General features: G+C 38.6%; 1 protein-coding gene across 1 annotated transcript in view; it reads right to left on the bottom strand.

Moving 5' to 3' along the window:
* ttll11 (tubulin tyrosine ligase-like family, member 11) overlaps nucleotides 1-17,984 on the bottom strand; it is a 165,821-nt gene that overhangs the window by 16,849 nt on the left and 130,988 nt on the right. The window contains exons 8-9 of the mRNA XM_059638280.1: nucleotides 4,989-5,243; nucleotides 2,374-2,480 (exon numbers count right to left, since the gene is read on the bottom strand). Coding sequence (XP_059494263.1) covers nucleotides 2,374-2,480; nucleotides 4,989-5,243 — 362 coding nt within the window. The remainder of the gene's footprint in view (nucleotides 1-2,373; nucleotides 2,481-4,988; nucleotides 5,244-17,984) is intronic.

Genomic DNA, 17,984 nt, shown 5'->3' with positions numbered 1-17,984 from the left:
GATGCAGGAGCAGGAGAAGTGGTGAAGTGTTCACAACGAGTCAGAAGTTCAAGGACAGAATGGTAGTTTGACAGGATGAAGTGGATGAGAGCCATTCAATGGACATACTGCATGAAATAGTTGTCATCCATGAGTCTTGGTGAGAGGTATGTGTAGTGAAAAACGTATATTGTATGGTGGCCTTATGAGTACGAGGTAGCAGAAAGAAATGGTGGCACTTACACTTACAGAGCAAAGAAGATCATTCATCTTCTTCCTGCATTGCTATATGTTCCATTTCACCCAAGACACTATACTAATCCAGGCCACTATCTCAGTTTAGGATGGCTGAACCTTGTCACTTGGCATCTCTTGGTGGTCAGCCTTTGACCTCTCCTTTCTACCACCTCAGCACCTTGAGGTCTCTATCCACAACACAAGGACTTCACTTCCCTTTCAAGGCCATTTCCTATGGGATAATGCTGGAACACCATAGTGTCAGAGGTAATTCTGAATGGTGAGTAGGTAATAGCATAAATGTAACAAGTCCTGACGGTGGTGAGCATTACCACATCTCCTGCTGCACAATTCCATCAGATGGATGCCAAAGAGATCTGTACCTCAATTTAATAAGCTGGCGATTGCATGACAGAAGTTGTGATGGGCCATGGCAAATTGCCTGCCATGAATTGGATTTAAGCATATGTTTTGCCTAAATACTGGAAAATTTAACCCAACGTAGTCAGTTAGCTTTAAGCGGTGTGAGGAAATTGTTTCTGAGTTCAAAGGTGTAGAGCTGGATGAACACAGCTGGCCAGGCAACATCAGAGGAGCAGGAAAGCCCTTCCCCTCCCGCATTTCTGAAGAAGGGTCCAGACCCGAAATGTCAGCTTTCCTGCTCCTCTGATGCTATCTGGCCTGCTGTGTTCATCCAGCTCTACACCTGTTATCTCAGACTCCAGCATCGGCAGTTCCTACTATCTCTGAGTTGTTTCTGAGTTCAATCTGGGTGTTTGTAGCACGATTAGAGCTAGATGTAAACAGAAATCATTATGATGAACAAGCAGCAACAAGTTAAGAGCTGTCTGCATTTCAATCAGTAGCCACAAGTTATCTGCGCATCGCAATTCCTGTGCCAGTTTTCAGTTCCCTCTGACTGCTAAGGTTACTTTTAAAAACGAAATCTCACACCACCTCAGTTCTCTAGCTGGATATTTTAGCATTCCTTGTTTAAAGTTAAACAAATAAATGATCACATTAGTTTGTGCTGAATTGAGTTAAACAAAATAACATTTACCAGGTTATTTGTTTATTTATGCTTAATCAGTTTTCTCCTGTCCATTTCTATCCATGATATCCCAATCTGAATTGAATAACAAGGGAGAGCAATAAGTGAGATAAGGCACTAATTCACATGCAGAGATTTAAGCACCAGACGTGAAAATCAACTAATAGCCATGTACAAAACTTACCACTTTTCGACAAAGTGACATGGTATAAAAGATTTCAGCTGACAGGTCAGAGATTAACTTTTCTTTTTTTTTAATCAATAATTCCTTTGCGGTCTAAAGTCCTATCCTAAAAGTTCTGAGCTTTCATGAATGCCACACAAAAAAAAAATGTTATTTGTTTACTTAAATGCATCTTTATCTGTAATTTTTCAGTTACAATGCTGTGAAGTTGGCTTCAACTCTTCTAGAGTTTAAATGTTTTCATTTCTAGTGATCTGAAATACTTATTTAACTTTAAACTGACATGTGGCATGGGTTAAAATGAATCAAACTAGTTTAAAATATACTGGTTCCAAAATTGCAATGCATTAAAAAAAACACTCACGTGAACTAAGATGGGAGAGGCTTCAGTTTAATTAACATTCAAATAACCTTTCAAAATGCCTGCGGAAACTGTCAAAAAATTTGTGCTGTCAACAGATCACAACCTTTTGAACGTAGCAAAGATTAATCTTCTGTGCGCTAATCTTTAATAAACAGTTTTATTTGAAAAGAAAACATATCTGACAACTTCAATTTTTCAGTTCTGCTTCTCTGAAATCCAGATTTGATGTTTACTAGGTTCCAATCCTTGATGAAAGATACTAAGAGCCATGCATATATTTAATCCCTTAAGAATTCCTACTTATAGTTCAGCAACATGTATTCTCTATAAATAGATAAAAGAGGATTCAACTTCTGATGCAAGTTTTTTTTTGCATTTAACTGGAATGATTTTGTTTTAACCAGGATTTCATCTTGTGAATAGACCAAAGTTCTGTCTCATAAACTCAGCTGTGTACAAAATAAATAGGCATCACATTCAATCATAAAGAATAAATAACCAATTAGTTATTTAGTCAGTCAGGAATGCAAGGAAGAATGGCAGAAGACATTTAGTTACCAGATTCTCCTCGGTCCCCACGAATAATATTCCATCTTCGCGCAATATCAATGTATAAAATATCAACAGATGCCATCGACAAGTTACTATTGCTGAGTTTACAGGTCCTACAATGTAAAACCAAAGAGCATGGGTAACATTAAAGCCTTAAATGCAGTATGTAACATTCAATTAAGAAATATATTTTAGATTGATGCTGCAAATTAAACAGCAATCAATGATGAAGACTGAACAATACTTCAAACATTAGTTTCTTGATGTTTGAAAAACATTTGGGGAGTTAATGCACAAGTTACCCCTGCTGCTTGGAGGATAAAAGCGTATACAGGTTGATGTTGTTACTATAGGTAGAAAATAACTTGTTAATTACAGCTAAGATGAGATATGACAAAAAGTATTCAAAACCCATCAAAAAGTGTGTCTTAAAAATAACAAATGTAAACAATGACACCAATGTAAAGTATGTTTTATCAAGGTATAGTAAATTTTACATAATCCAGGTTTGACTCGGCAAGGGCAACTCCCTTATAAGAGAAGATGGTGAACAAAGTGTGAATGGAGCTTCTCTTACTTACATAAGAACAGTGAAATAGATTAAAATGAATGAGTATTCATTCTCATCTGTTAATGAAAATGACATATTTAAATCATTCCATTTAAATCAATTTAAAGCTTTTCTGTTCTGCTAATACCCTATTTATGTTTTCTTTTGGTAAAACATTTAATGGAACTGCACAGGTGCATAATCAGACAATAATGGAACTTGAAGGGGGAGAAGTTTAAGGAGTGAATACTACAGGTTTTGTTCTAGACAGCTGATGATGGAAGTCCAACAGTGCAGCAAAGGAATTTGGGGGAGTACGGAAAAAACAGGCTTGATGGAATAGACAGTTGTCTGTGACTGGAGATGGTTAAGAAACATAGAGAAAATAACTTAAGTTGCAGAATGATCTTTAGCACCATGAACATTTGCATTAGTGTTGTCAATATTTTTATTCATACCAAAATATAGGTACCACTGGTAAAGTCAGAATTTATTGTCCATTACTAGTTATCAGAGAATGTTTTGACACAAGTGAATGGCTTGCTGGGTGACTTTATGGTTTGATGTGTGCATGGCACTGAAAATATATTTGAGTCTGACCAGATCAGCATAGTCAATTTTCTTCTCTAAAGAACACTAGTCCACCAATAGGAGTAGTAAGTGAGACAATAAAGAAACAAAAGATGGGTCTAGAGAAGGTGTAATCAGCAACAGCTGAAACATTTTCTAACTCATTCATGGGAATGTGGGCATCACTGGCTTGGCCTGCAGTTATTACGCATCTCTAACGCCCAAAGGGCAGTTAAGCATCAACAACATTGCTGTGAGTCTGGAGTCACATAAGCACTAGACCAGGTAAGGATGGCAGTTTCCTTCCTAGAGGACATCAGTGAACCAGGTGGGTTTTCCCACAATTGACAATGGGGTCATCATTAGACACTTTAATTCCAGATTTTTATTGAATTCAAATTCCACCATCTTCCATGATGGGATTTGAACCCCGGTTCTTAGAACATTATCAAGGTCTCTGGATTAATACTGTAGTGGTAATATCACCAATGCGGTGGCCTCCCCCAAATTATCCAATTATCAGCATGTGTATGAGAAAATAGGAAAAATAATTATGACCTGAAGTTGTTGACTCAGGGTTGAGACTGGGTGGTTAAAAAGTATCTTTTAGAAAGACGAAGTTCTATTCCCTAAGCTTGCACTACCTGATTACTTTTTATAAACTGTCAGATCTCACTTTCTCCACTTCCAATGGAGCATTGGCCTAAAACCTTAACATGGTTTCTCTCCCTTAAGACACTGTTTGTCTATGATTTCTGCATTTTCCGTTTTTATTTTAACTTCCAGAAGTCACATAATTTTGCTCTTATATAAAGGCAAATTGTTGTGCAGCCCTTTTCATGAGCAATTGTTTTAATTAGCATGAAATTGATAAGTTATAATGGGATCAAATTTAAATTTTAAGTATTAAATATTGCCACATAAATGTGATATCTGCACCAGTTACAAACAATTGTTTTTTTTCAAGAATGCTTGGCTTAAAATTCTGCAAAATAGAATTAATGTTTAAAATGCATTCACTGTTAGAGTAAAACACAAACAAATTATTCAGGCTCTTATATGATACTGCCTGAAGAAACATTGTTACACCATGAAGATGAAATTGTTTATTTTTGAATAGAAGTGAAAATGTGGTGTGTTTTTATGCATATTCTATCCAAAAAATTGAAGACTATTTGCTGGTTATGGTTTTGTTAGATTTGAATTAAACTTGACAGTGGTACAGATAGAAAATCTGGAATCCTATTCAAATCAATTGCTATGCATGTTTGACACAATGATATACTATAAATCATATTTCACTTCCTTGCTGCTGCATTTTGTTGCATGGAAATTTTATTTTCCCAGAGCATCTGAAAGATTGTGAAAATATTGAAAATCAGCAACAGAAAATGGCTGATAAATATTTTGCAAGCAAACAAAAGTCCTCTTTTTATGTCTGATATACATCTCAGGAAACCAAATTTGATGCTAAAGACTGTACTAGTTTGAATTCACTGACCTGATAAAAGTCCGAAACCCTGTTGGACCAAGTTTCATACTTCCTTTAATGCCCAGGAATCTGATAAATAGTAGAGCAATACGGTCCACAATCAGCAAGTAACTGAATTGTCGAGAATACTTAGGAAAGACTTGCTTCAAGCAGAGGGGTGACCAGTTTTGTTCTTTGCTGGAGGGAGTCCCGTTCGTGTCCTGTGATTCAGCTTCAGCTGTCTCCTCTTGGTCACTATCTGCTGCATAGTCAGTGAGGCATGATCTATAAATGGAAAAGTGTTGAAGTGTAATCAGGCCAGAGCTTTTACTAGTTTTCTTTAGCCCTAAGCTTCTACTTTCACAATTCAAGTTTACAACAGACAAGCTTTGCATATTGCATTTCTTGATGTCATACGCAGATATGAAAGACAAAAAAACATTTTTAATTATACAAAGTGATGCAATTTAGATAAAGGCTCCAATATAGAATTGGGCAGTTGCTCAGGCAGGAGAAAGGTGGACTTTCAGATGGTTTCTTGCATAGAATGAAATTTGACTATTTTTGCAGACAGATCCCTGCCTAGATGTCAGCTTGTCAGATGTGACTTACCATAAGGCAGAAAACAAACTGGAATAGGACTTGGTTGAGCCTGCAGCTGTCCTCTAAACACAGTCCTTAATTTACTTTACATACTACCTGCTACTTGCAGGTAGGCAACTGTTCTGCTCTAAACCAGCCTCAGAAAAACGGCCTGGGGATGGGACAGTGCTGGTAAACTAGCATGTCAGCCTGAAATTATGCACCTGCTGCATTCATTCTGACTGCAGATTGAGACAAAAGTCCTGTGAATGGAGAGTGCCAAGTCACAGCATTTGTTACGATAGCACTTTAGTAACATGCTTCTAGGCATGTAACCAGGATGTAGAACGTGATTAGCAGTTGTTGCCGGTCTGACTTGCAGCATGTAATAAAGGGGATAAGCTACGTTTTCCTGAAACAATTATGAGCTTTTGTCACAAAACTGCCTGCTGTGTAATCCTGGACCAGAGCTTCAAATAAACAGAACCTAAAAGTATTTGCTAGTCCTGGGATAAGAATGGTAAATATGTGTGTGTAAAAACAAAACCTTAAAATGGTGCTTAGTGTTGGGCTTACTTAGACAATATGAAAACAGTGATGTAAATTTGAAATTGAAGATCCTAGGAAAAGCCTCTGCCAAGACTTGGAACTGGTACAGAAGTTGAGTGTACACTGAAATCCATGGAGGCAAAATCACTATACAAACAATGCTGGTTGACAGCAAGTATAAGATTTGTGGATGGGTCAGATTGGTGGTTCTTGTGAGCAGCAGTCAGTTTCAAAATGGGTTGTGGAAGCCTCAGGGTTGTTAAAAGGTTCTTGGGTTCATTTCTGCCATTTCTGTTTTAAAGGAAACAATGTGGAAAACAGGAAAAACCTCATTCACAGCAACAAAAAGTGAAGAAGTATAACATAGTATTTAGTGGCAGATGGTGAAGAACAGGAAGGCTTGCATTGTCAAGATGAAAGAGTGTCTTTTGTGAGAAAGAGGTCTCATGGAGAAAGGAAAAGACAGTCTCACCAAAGGATTTCCTCAACATTTCCTCAAAGTTCTTCTGTGTAAATACTCTGTTTTCCTAATTTAACCTTAATTTCCCTTCATGCTTGTAAAGATCTGATGCCAGTGGAATAGAGAAATACTGATGCATGATCTTGGAGCTACAAAAGTAAACAAAAAAGCCAGCAGTTGTACTGCTGAATCTCCACATGGAGTAGCAAGTCTATACATCCTCTGCTCATTGGCAATATTTATAAATGATAGAAGCACCAGGAAGATGACTATCAAATTGCCCAGAATGAACTGGAAGGCAAGAGATGTCCTACCCAAATTAGGCATTTTAAAGAAAGGATGGAGCTTTGTTTATTAGGTTTACCTGATGTAGACCCTGATAAGTAATCCATGAACATAAAAATATCCATTTCAAACAAGGAGTTGCATACATTAATACTTTAAGCTTTACTCATTAACATCAGAAAGATCTTAATAATCTATAGACCATACTGGAGGATCAACTTCATGTAAAAGGTAACTTTGGGATTTACCATTTGGAGCTGATGTCTCCCAGACAACAGCCTCAAAAATCAACTGATCAGCTTATCAGTGTGTGTTGTGACAAGGGCAAGGGCTGTGATTTCTTGGAAACCAAGTTGTCTTAGTAGATAATAGCTTTCAAAAATGATCTCTTAGCGAAGATAGTAGATGATTTGAAACAATTGTAGCCAAACAATAACACCTGCAAGCATTAGGTGCAGCCAGGTGACAGAAATCAAGCAATTTGTTTGGGAAATATGGTCTATTGCACATGACAAGAAGTTGTCCTGCATTCCAAGGTCTTTGCAAGTCATGTGGTGTAAAAGAACATTGTGTTCACCTTTGTAAGTAATCTTGTTCCAGAGACATAAACAGAGGCTTCAATAAGATGCAACCAAACAAAAACCACGTGCTGCATAGTGGTCCCAACAACAGGGACTATATGAGAGATGTGCGTGAACACAAATGCATACTTGAGGTTCACAGAAAGTCTGATTGGGATGAAGATTCAGAATGAAAGAGTCTTCAATAAAAAAGGTGACTAGGCTTTACATTGTGAATGTGATATGTACAGTGGAATTTAGTTTAACTGTAGAGACAGGCGGAAAAGTGAGAGAGGCTTCAGCTTGGGACTGGGTGTGTTATCCCATGCAATATGTTTTTCTCAGCTCATTGCATTTTCATGGATGGGTAAAACAACAAATTTTAATGGCAGATGGGCAGGATCTTCTTGGTTCAACTTTTAGGTGCCGTATTTAAAAGCCACCCAGAATGCACTTCACTCTCTGCAACCCAAGACCATCAATCTGTGCTCACCACACTGACCAATTGCTGGAGATATTCTGAAACCATGCAAGATGTGTCACGGTGCTTTGGTGATGTCTCCCTACAGGTTCTCCAGCAGACAAAGGAAATTCTTTTCTTTATGAATGCCAACAGGAAGGCCATCCCTCCTGACAAAGGCAGCTTGGGCAGAGGTGGCTGCAGAGGTAAGTACACATGGGCACTCTAAAGAAGCTGGCTCCAGAACTATGAAAAGATGGATAATTCAATGCACCCCAGCAAGTTATGTTCTAATATGTACACAATGCTTCTTGCTTGTAGCAGTTTGGGGCACCACAGTGGCTCAGTGGTTAGCTCTGTCACAGTGCTAGGGACCCAAGTTTGATGCCACCTTCAGGTGACTGTCTGTGTGGAGTTTGCATGTTATCTGCGTGGGATTCCTCCAGGTGCTTCAGTTTCCTCCCACAGTCCAAAAATGAGCAGGTTAGATGGATTGGCCATGCCAAATTGCCCATAATGTCCATGGTTGTGCAGGTGGATTAGCCATGTGAAATGCAGGGTTACAGAAATAGTAAGGGGTGGGTCTGTGTGGGATGCTCTTCAGAAGGCCAGTGTGGGTTCAATGGGCCAAACAGCCTCCTTCCACATTGTAGGAATTCTATCATTCTAGGATTCTATCATTTTATGCGTGTGAGCTAGCATTGTAAAGTTGCCACAGCAGACAATATTCACACACAAAAATGAGTGCCAGGCGTCTTCATCAGATGCTTCATGTAAAATCAATGTCTGTCACTTCATCGCAGCTGTCAGTGCAGCACAGCTGAGGCCATACTTCTCACACATATGCCAGGGTTCACACTTAAAACATAAATGGAACTGTAACACTCAGCAGCACACACACTAACAAGTCACTTACTTTTCACTACAACAATGAGAATGTGTTCATGTGATAGCTTTTCGCCAAAGTTTCCATAGGAGAAGGACACAACAACAAGATATGGCCTTTTAAGTTGTGCTCTTTCTTGGGTTAAGATCTGCTTGCCAGTCCTAGTCACATTTGCTGGCATCAGGCAATGTGCTGCCTCACTTGGAAATGTTTGCTGGTTCAGAAAGGTTCTATCCCCAACACTAAAAGTTTTTAATAACAACAAAAAAAGAGTACATACAACCAAGACTTCTGATGAACTGAACTACATCAAGAAGCTAAGAAAACGTTTTTATTTCATAAATATACTTCATCCATAAAAATATCTTTTTATGCATACATACTCCCCAAAGCAGTTCTGTTCTGTACAGTAGCATAGAATAAACAGACAAATATTGGAGTTTCGCTCAATCCAACAAACAAACCAAAGGCATTTCTTACTTGTACAGATTATATTTACATATATTTGAGGCACCGGGGCAGAGAGGGTGGTCCAATGTCCTAACAGACTCCCATTTAATTGTGGCTGTAAGAGCTTTGACAATGGTCTTTCCCCACTGCACCTTGGCAGCAGATGTCCCAAGCTGTACTGCGTCCCTGAGCATATAGTCCTGGACATTAGAATGTGCCAATCTGCAGTACTTGGTTGAGGTCAACTCAATGTCCTGGAAGACCAATAAATTTCAGGCAGAACAAAGAGAGTCTTTCACTGAGTTGACAGTTCTCCAGGTGCAGTCAATGTTTGCCTCAGCATGCGTCCCAGGTTAACAAACTGTAGACCACAGATAAGGGAGCTGCTCGGGATAAACCTCGACAAATGCCACTGTATATTTCTCAAGACTTCTGTTGCAAATGCACATCCCAGCAGGTGGTGTTTCACAGTCTCTACCCCCCGCCCTGTAGCCACGTAAAGGGTAGTGTGCAGTGGCACTAAGAGTCAGGGTGTACAAGAAAGATCTCTTCTCACCACCAGCCAATCAATGTCTTGGTGCCTGTTGAAAAGTTCTGGTGATTAGATATTCTGCCAAATGACTTTGACAGTCTTCTCAGGGAACAGCCTGATAGAATCCACCCTCTCTATTTCCTGCAGGGTCTTGAGGACACTACCTGCTGACCACTTCATGATGGACTTATTGTCAAAGGTATTTTTCTTTGCAAATTTTTCCATGAAGGACAGGAGATACGGAACAATTCAACTACTTGGAGTGATCCGCAGCAATGAAGCCAGTCCCAAACAAAAACAATTTTTTTTTGCCCGAAAGGTATCAAGTTAGTAAAACATATGTACTCACTGGAGCTTGGAAGAAAAAGTCTATCCTGCCAAGCTCACTACATATAGATGGGTTTCCTGTTTTTGACTAACAAAACTGTGCCCATGAACATAATTCCAGTGGATTGGAGTACTGCTGAATATTCATTTGGCACATTAATCAATGTAAATGATAGTTCTTTGAGAATGTGACCAAACAGATCGATGAGAGTAAACTGGTTGATGTGGTGTATATGGATTTCAGCAAGGCGTTCGATAAAGTACCCCACAGTAGGCTATTGTACAAAATGCGGAGGAATGGGATTGTGGGAGATATAGCAGTGTGGATCAGAAATTGGCTTGCTGAAAGAAGACAAAGGGTGGTGGTTGATGGGAAATGTTCATCCTGGAGACCAGTTACAAGTGGTGTACCGCAAGGGTCGGTGTTGGGTCCACTGCTGTTTGTCATTTTTATAAATGACCTGGATGAGGGCGTAGAAGGATGGGTTAGTAAATTTGCAGACGTCACCAAAGTCGGTGGAGTTGTGGATAGTGACGAAGGATGTTGTAGGTTACAGAGAGACATAGATAAGCCTCAGAGCTGGGCTGAGAGGTGGCAAATGGAGTTTAATGCGGACAAGTGTGAGGTGATGCACTTTGGTAGAGTAACCGGAAGGCAAAGTACTGGGCTAATGGTAAGACTCTTGGTAGAGCAGAGAGATCTCAGTGTCCATGTACACAGATCCTTGAAAGTTGCCACCCAGGTTGACAGGATTGTTAAGAAGGCATACAGTGTTTTAGCTTTTATTAATACAGGGATCAAGTTCCGGAACCATGAGATTATGCTGCAGCTGTACAAACCCTGCGGCCGCACTTGGAGTATTGCGTACAGTTCTGGTCACCGCATTATAAGAAGGATGTGGAAGCTTTGGAAAGGGTGCAGAGGAGATTTACTAGGATGTTGCCTGATATGGAGGGAAGGTCTTACGCGGAAAGACTGAAGGACTTGAGGCTGTTTTCATTAGAGAGAAGAAGGTTGAGAGGTGACTTAATTGAGACGTATAAAATAATCAGAGGGTTAGATAGAGTGGATAGGGAGAGCCTTTTTCCTAGGATGGTGATGGCGAGCACGAGGGAACGTAGCTTTAAATTGAGGAGCGAAAGATATAGGACAGATGTCAGAGGTAGTTGCTTTACTCAGAGAGTAGTAAGGGAATGGAACGCTTTGCCTGCAACTGTAGTAGATTTGCCAACATTAAGTACATTTAAGTCATCATTGGACAAGCATATGGACGTACATGGAATAGTGTAGGTTAGATGGGCTTCAGATTGGTATGACAGGTCGGTAAAACATCAAGGGACAAAGGGCCTGTGCTATGCTGTAATGTTCTATGTTCTATGTTTGAATTGCCCATAACGGCCAGGAAACCTGATCCGCCTGAGAAGTTCTGGGAATTTACAGTCAAATGTTTAAGCTATCCTTGGAAAACGTAAATTGTGCCTCCCAGTACAATTTATAATGGCCAAATTAACCATGTACAATGAGTCACCTGATTCTTGTATTGATATGTTGATGATGAAATACAGCTATGGCATATCTGCTTGGACTCCACAAGTATCTTAACAAATGGATCTGCAACAGCAGGTATATAGTGCTCAAAACATATGAGCCTTCGTGAGATCACTAATATACCTGTTGTGGAATAAGACACCAAAACTAACCACATTATCAGTCATAGAGACATCAAGATGGTCTAGCATAATCCATGATCTAGAACAGACCTATCCAAATTTTATGCCATCTGAAGATTCAAAGATAATTCTGAATTAGCACATGAAGGTATAATTCTGCAAATCAGTTCTCCTAGAAAGTAAAATGTGCACATATGGGAGAAGCTTAAGAGTGAGATGGATGCCGTGGCATTATCTGTACATCATCTGCTGTACATCAGCCCAATGAGTTTTGCAGTTCCATGAAGTATGTATTAATATAGATGCACAATTCAACTCAATTTTGCTACAGAAAAATGTTCATCCAAAATTCCAATATTAGAGGAATTATTTCCCAAATTCACATAAGCTAACTTTTACTGCAAAGAGGATGTCAAATTGGTCAGTTCACTTGGCGTAGGAAGCTTCAGAAATTACCACCTTCACAACATCATTTGGAAGACGCTACTTCCAAAGACTCTCTTTTAGTTTATCTTGGCAACCAGGATCTGTGTTTACAGCATACAGACATAATTGCAGAAAGTATTCTTAGATGAATATGCATTGTTCATGATATTGCAATAATGGGCAGAACCAAAGCACAGCACAACTGAAATATACTGTCAATGATGATAGCAGCTTGTCTTGAAGGACTCCTATTCAAAAGGAAAAAATACTGGTAAATGTAGGTCAAATCAACTTTATTGGCTCTCTTTTCAAGTTCCAGGATGTGCCCTGACAAGGTCAAAGAGGACCAGCAACTGTCATTGTTAAGAGTGTCTTTAAGGAAAGATATTCCATATGTATACAAGAAGACCATGAATGCATATTTGAATCATTTAATTAGGCATTGCAAGAAAAGGTTTGTGTTCTACAATACTGCAACCCAAGAAAACAAACAGTCTTGAAGGTCAGTACATTTCAAAAAGGGCTAGGGGTGTGTGTCTTGAAAAATGGCAAACCAGTTGCACCTGAGTCCAAAAGTCTATCACAAATGCAAGTAAATTTGGGTGGAAAGATAGGTGGCAAAGGATTTTCAATACAGAAAAATGTAGTTATAGATTTTGGTATACAGAACATAGACAGACAATATAGAAAGGGGGTACTATACTTAATGAGGTGCAAGCTCAAACAGAGCTGGGTGTAAATGTACATGGATCACTGAAGGTGATAGGACAGGTGGCGAAAGCATTTAAGAAAGCATATGTAATCCTGGGCTTTATTAATAAGGGTATAAGAGTACAAGAGGAAGGAGGTAATGCTGAACTTGAATAAAACACTTGTTAGACCTCAGCTGAAATATATGGTTCTGGGGAAACATTAAAGGAAGGATGTGAATACATTGGAAGAGTACAGAAGAGATGTACAAAAATTATTCTAAAGATGATTCAGTTCTGAGGACAGATTGGAGAGGTGGAGATTCTTCTCCTTGGAGAGCAGATGTCTCGGAGGAGACCTGACTGTTTTCAAAATTACATGACGTCCGGATAGAGTAGGTAAGGGGAAACAGTTCGCCCTTGTAAAAGGGTCAAGAAAAAGAGGACACAGTATTATGAGTAAGTGCAATTGTGGCAAAATTGATGCAAGAAAAATTTATTCACACAAGGAACAGTTAGGATCTGGAATGCACGACCTGAAAGAGTGGTGGAGACATCCTGTAGGGCATTAGATGTTTATTTGATAGAAACAAGTGTAAGAAGAAAAGGCAGGAGAAAGGCACCAAGTTATAATGCTTAATGGAAAACCAATGCAGACATGATGGGCTGAAAGGCCTCTTTCTGTGAAGTGTCACTTCTATGACACAATTATTTGAGCATAGAGGGTAGAAGACTTGCTCAGGCACCTGGTATCAAAGAGTACATATGTGTCTGTTCAGTGACCGTGTAATTGCGGAACCTGATCATAAAATATTAGAAATGATTTAGCACAAGTCATTGACGAGTGTACCAACTACAATGCAATGATTTCTGGAAAAATACAGGGTACAACATCAACCTCTGTTACAAACCTGGTAATAACACACTCAGCAGATTACCAAAAAAAAACCAAAAAAATTATGAGATTCATAAATAGATGTAGACATCAAGAAGAAAGATGTGATCAAGACTGAGCTGATGAGTTCTGGCCATCACTTGCTGAAGTTCTCCAAAACACAGGACAAACATATCTCAAAACAAGGGAGAATGAAGATGGTACACAATGCAACATAACTGACATGCAAGTGGAGAATTGCCTAGCCTGGGCACATAACAAGAAAGTTTTATTCATAGATTCAACACTGGGAAACTGGTTATCTGCAGAAGTGTCCAGATTATGCAGGGATTCTAGATCCTATGAGATGATAACACTGTGTTGTTAAAAGGAAACAGAAGCAAACTCAGGGAATCGTATAACTGTATAATACCCAGCACTTCAACTGTGCATAGAATACATACAAAGATAAACTCAGAGAAGGAAGAAGTGCTGTATAGGATGGGATGAAGGCCTAAACTTGTTGATGCTATTCGACAGCTGCATGACATTGAATGAGTCCTGTGAACATTACTGTACGTGCCAAAGCCAGCACAATCAATCTGTTTTTCTGTGCCTTGCTGTTTGTTACATTGTTTAAGAGAGACATTTTCATTCCAAGTCACTGGACTTCACCTCGGCTCAGAATTGATCTATCAGGAACAACTTCATCTTCGACCGGCTGTCGATCAAGGCATCCCCAACAGCAAGAAGGGCATGAGGCTTATTGTTTCTTTCCTCTCTTTTCATTCTTTTTATTTACTTAATAAATGTGCCTTTCTTTTTCATTTTATTATTCTCAATAAAGGCTCATATTTAAGCAAATTGCTGTTGTCGAGTCTCGTCTTAATTATATTTAACCAAATCCAGAAGAACTGCTTGGATACACGCTGTGATTCATGACATATGTGGCAATGAGGATGCAATTCAGGAAAATGTGTAGAAGAAGGGAAAAGCGATCTGATGCTCCAGAGACTTTCCGTATTCCAGGGTAGAATGCAAAAACCTGGATTCAGGTCTGTAGCTGACATGTTAGCTCAATTAGGACCCCTGACAGGATGGGGGACAGTTATAACAGGAGGAGAGAACTGGAATCCAGGTTTCTGTGCTGTGCAAGTGCGCTGAACCTTGTAGAAGTGTTAACACTTTGCAGTCTGGTTTGAATGCACCTTTGTTTGTTGGTTGCTAAATATCATCTTGTACAATTTACTTGGTTTTATTCCCTGGAGCTGTAGTTCCCTGGGGTTACTTTGCATTTTAGGAATGTATGGTGATTTGAAAATGTGTTGAATGCTTGTATCAATGTGGAGCATGTATGGTTTTTAAGAAACCAACAGTGCTCATGTAAAGCAAAAATCTGCAAAATGTTGATTCAAAAATTTGGTTTGTAAAGCTTGGTAAAAATTGATTTTTTGGAATTGGCTCCATATATTGTTTGGACTAGGGTAAATTTTAATCCCAGAAATTAGCATGTTTGGAATTTCACTTTCTGGCCAGAGTGAACTCCGGAATACTGTTTTAACATGAGTGAATCTTCAATTCCAGGTGATAAGATTGACTCATTATTAATATCCAAGTGACAGCAAAATTGGAATGCTGAAATTGCAACTCCCTGTATGTGAGGAGTTTAGGAAAGACAAATGTAACAAAGAGCTTTTCCTTCCTTCAGGGAGGAGGAGAGACGGATGATATAATTATGTGTGGGCGTTTATGCCTGACCCCCTTTTTGAATCTGTAGTAGATTAATACTAATTGACCCATTTTGCTTGATGTGGAATGGGTAGAGTTTGTTTGTCTACTTTTTTTGACAGTGGAGACACTGAAGGCCGATCCCGTTGGCAGAATTTCAACATCACAACACAGTGATAGATGAGGCACCCTAAACATATCAAGCCATTTATCAATAACATATTTCAGTGTTGGGGAAGCGCTGTGGAAATATTTATTGTAGTGAGTGTCAGAAATCTCAAAATCTCTGAACCTGGGTACACTTGAGACATCATGACAAAAACTATATTAAGACTCACATGCCCTGGTATTCTAAAACATTTAAGTGGGATTATTACTTGAAATTTTAAAGGGATTCTGGGAAATGATAAAGTGTATGCACACAGTGTCAATGGTTTCAATATACACAAAAATGTTTAGCAACTTTTAAAGCAGTAAACAGAGTATTGAATTTGGACAAATTTACAAAGAGATACATCACATATCTGGAATGAATTATCAATTAACTTTTAAAAGAGTGGGTCACCTTAGCAACAGAACAAAGTACGTAGTGTCTGAATCAAACAAATTCTGTTTTAAAATATTGTAAGATTATGTTCCATGGACTACAAATCTCTACAGATCTCTGAAATCAGAAGTGGCAGTAATAGTTAAATTTCAAAATTTGGTGTGATGATATAATTAATCAGACTGGGGACAGAAGAAAAAAAAATTAGAATGCTGGGTGGAGCAGCAGTACAGGTTAAAATGTTACAGCAGTGAAAAGGAGGTTAAAATGACAGCATGAAACTGGCAGCTTTCTCCTGGTGATCTTTGTGTTCTTGTCTTTCCTCATAAGAGAACTGAATTCATGATCAAGAGATATTGGGACAATACTTGAAGAGATAAATAAAAACTCATAGATCATTTGATAAGATCATATGGGAGTGAAGAATATGTGACATGGTCTTGGGACACCGATGTAAATATGTAAAAGTGAATGCTACCTCAGACAAACAGACATGAGAGGGTAAAAAGCATGTGCTGAAGGGCGGATCTCAGACATGTACACCTACTTAATGAAAGGATTAGTGTGGCTTGAAAGAGCACAAAAACATAGTTTAAATAATAAGACACTGACACAAAATTAATACAGAAACTGGCTTTAAAACAATGTGAGTAGTATTAGTGAAAGGGATGTAAGAAGAATTGCAATCAAAGTAAAAACTGTGATTGGCTATTCTGTCAAAATGTTACAGAAATTAAAAGAATGTGGACTCTGGGAGGAGTAATGGTGGGCTGAGTGAAAGGGTGCATTGGATGACAGACAGATATCCGATCTTGAGGTCTATATGATGCATATACTCCAGTGTTTAAACAATTGGTGAAATTGTAATGTGTTAGGTCAGTTAGAGTATGTGAAATAAAGCCGAGCTAAGATTCAGGTGGTGTTCGAGTGTGTGGTAAGGGAGCCCTAGGGAAAATAAAAGATAGGAAGCAGAGGTTGAAGGTTAAGCCTGATGAACGTTAGAATTATATTGTTTGATACCATGTATATTGTAACTCAAAGTGGTTATCTGCATTTGGAGGTAGTTACCACTCAATGATAGTCATTCATAAAACTGGCAAGGAAGGAAACATATTGGAGAAGTATCCTTAAGCCAGATACAGATGAAGACAGCTGGAGAAATTTTGAGTCCATGTACTAAGCTATTTTACTGTTATTGGGTGAAGTGGTCTGTCGATGGGGAACTGGAGAATAAAAAAAATACACACAAATTAAGGAACCTGAATCTGGAATATACTAAATTTTAGGGCATATTACATAAATAGATTAACTGAAAAAAATGTAGACAATATTCTGGTCACCTCAGTCAGGCGGCATAACTTGCTGGTTTTATCACAGCACTCTAATAATATGCCAGATACCAACACACCTATAAAGTTCCTAATATCCAAGTGATAGGCCTAAAAATCAGGAAGGTGTCATCTGAGATCGGGGAGGACTGTTAAACTACCCATACGTTAGACATACTCTTGAGTTCTTCAAATCATTTTTAAAAGTAAATAGTTTCCACAACTATCCTAAGATATACAGAATTTCATTTTTAAGGTATGTGATTTTATCTTGGGGAGAAAAGTATCTTGTCATATTACTTTAAGATGAAACATGCTAATGAACATTCAGGATGCAGAACATGGGACCAAGCAGCCATTGTCAGTATAAATTGCAGCAGCTAGTGTGAAGCAGTGGAGCTGTAAGTTCCTGTAAAGTAACAGCAATTACTAAAGTCCTGGAACAAACCTGCCTGCTGAGCAATCCTGTAATATCTTCAATTAAACAGAACCCACATCTTGTTGCCAGTTCTGATGCAAGATTAATGCATTTGTGTCAGTAAATGCAAAATCATTGTCCACTAAACAACAAGGAAAAGTTAGGAGTAGAATATTCAGGTGTAAGTGTGATAATAATGTGATAAGTAATTATTGTGAATGAACTGTTTTAGTATTGGTAATTTATTCTTCATA

Source organism: Stegostoma tigrinum, chromosome 29 (genome assembly GCF_030684315.1).
Source record: "Stegostoma tigrinum isolate sSteTig4 chromosome 29, sSteTig4.hap1, whole genome shotgun sequence".
Taxonomy (NCBI): Eukaryota; Metazoa; Chordata; class Chondrichthyes; order Orectolobiformes; family Stegostomatidae; genus Stegostoma; species Stegostoma tigrinum.
Note: the sequence above shows the minus strand (reverse complement) of the source record. Positions and strands in the feature narration are given on the sequence as shown.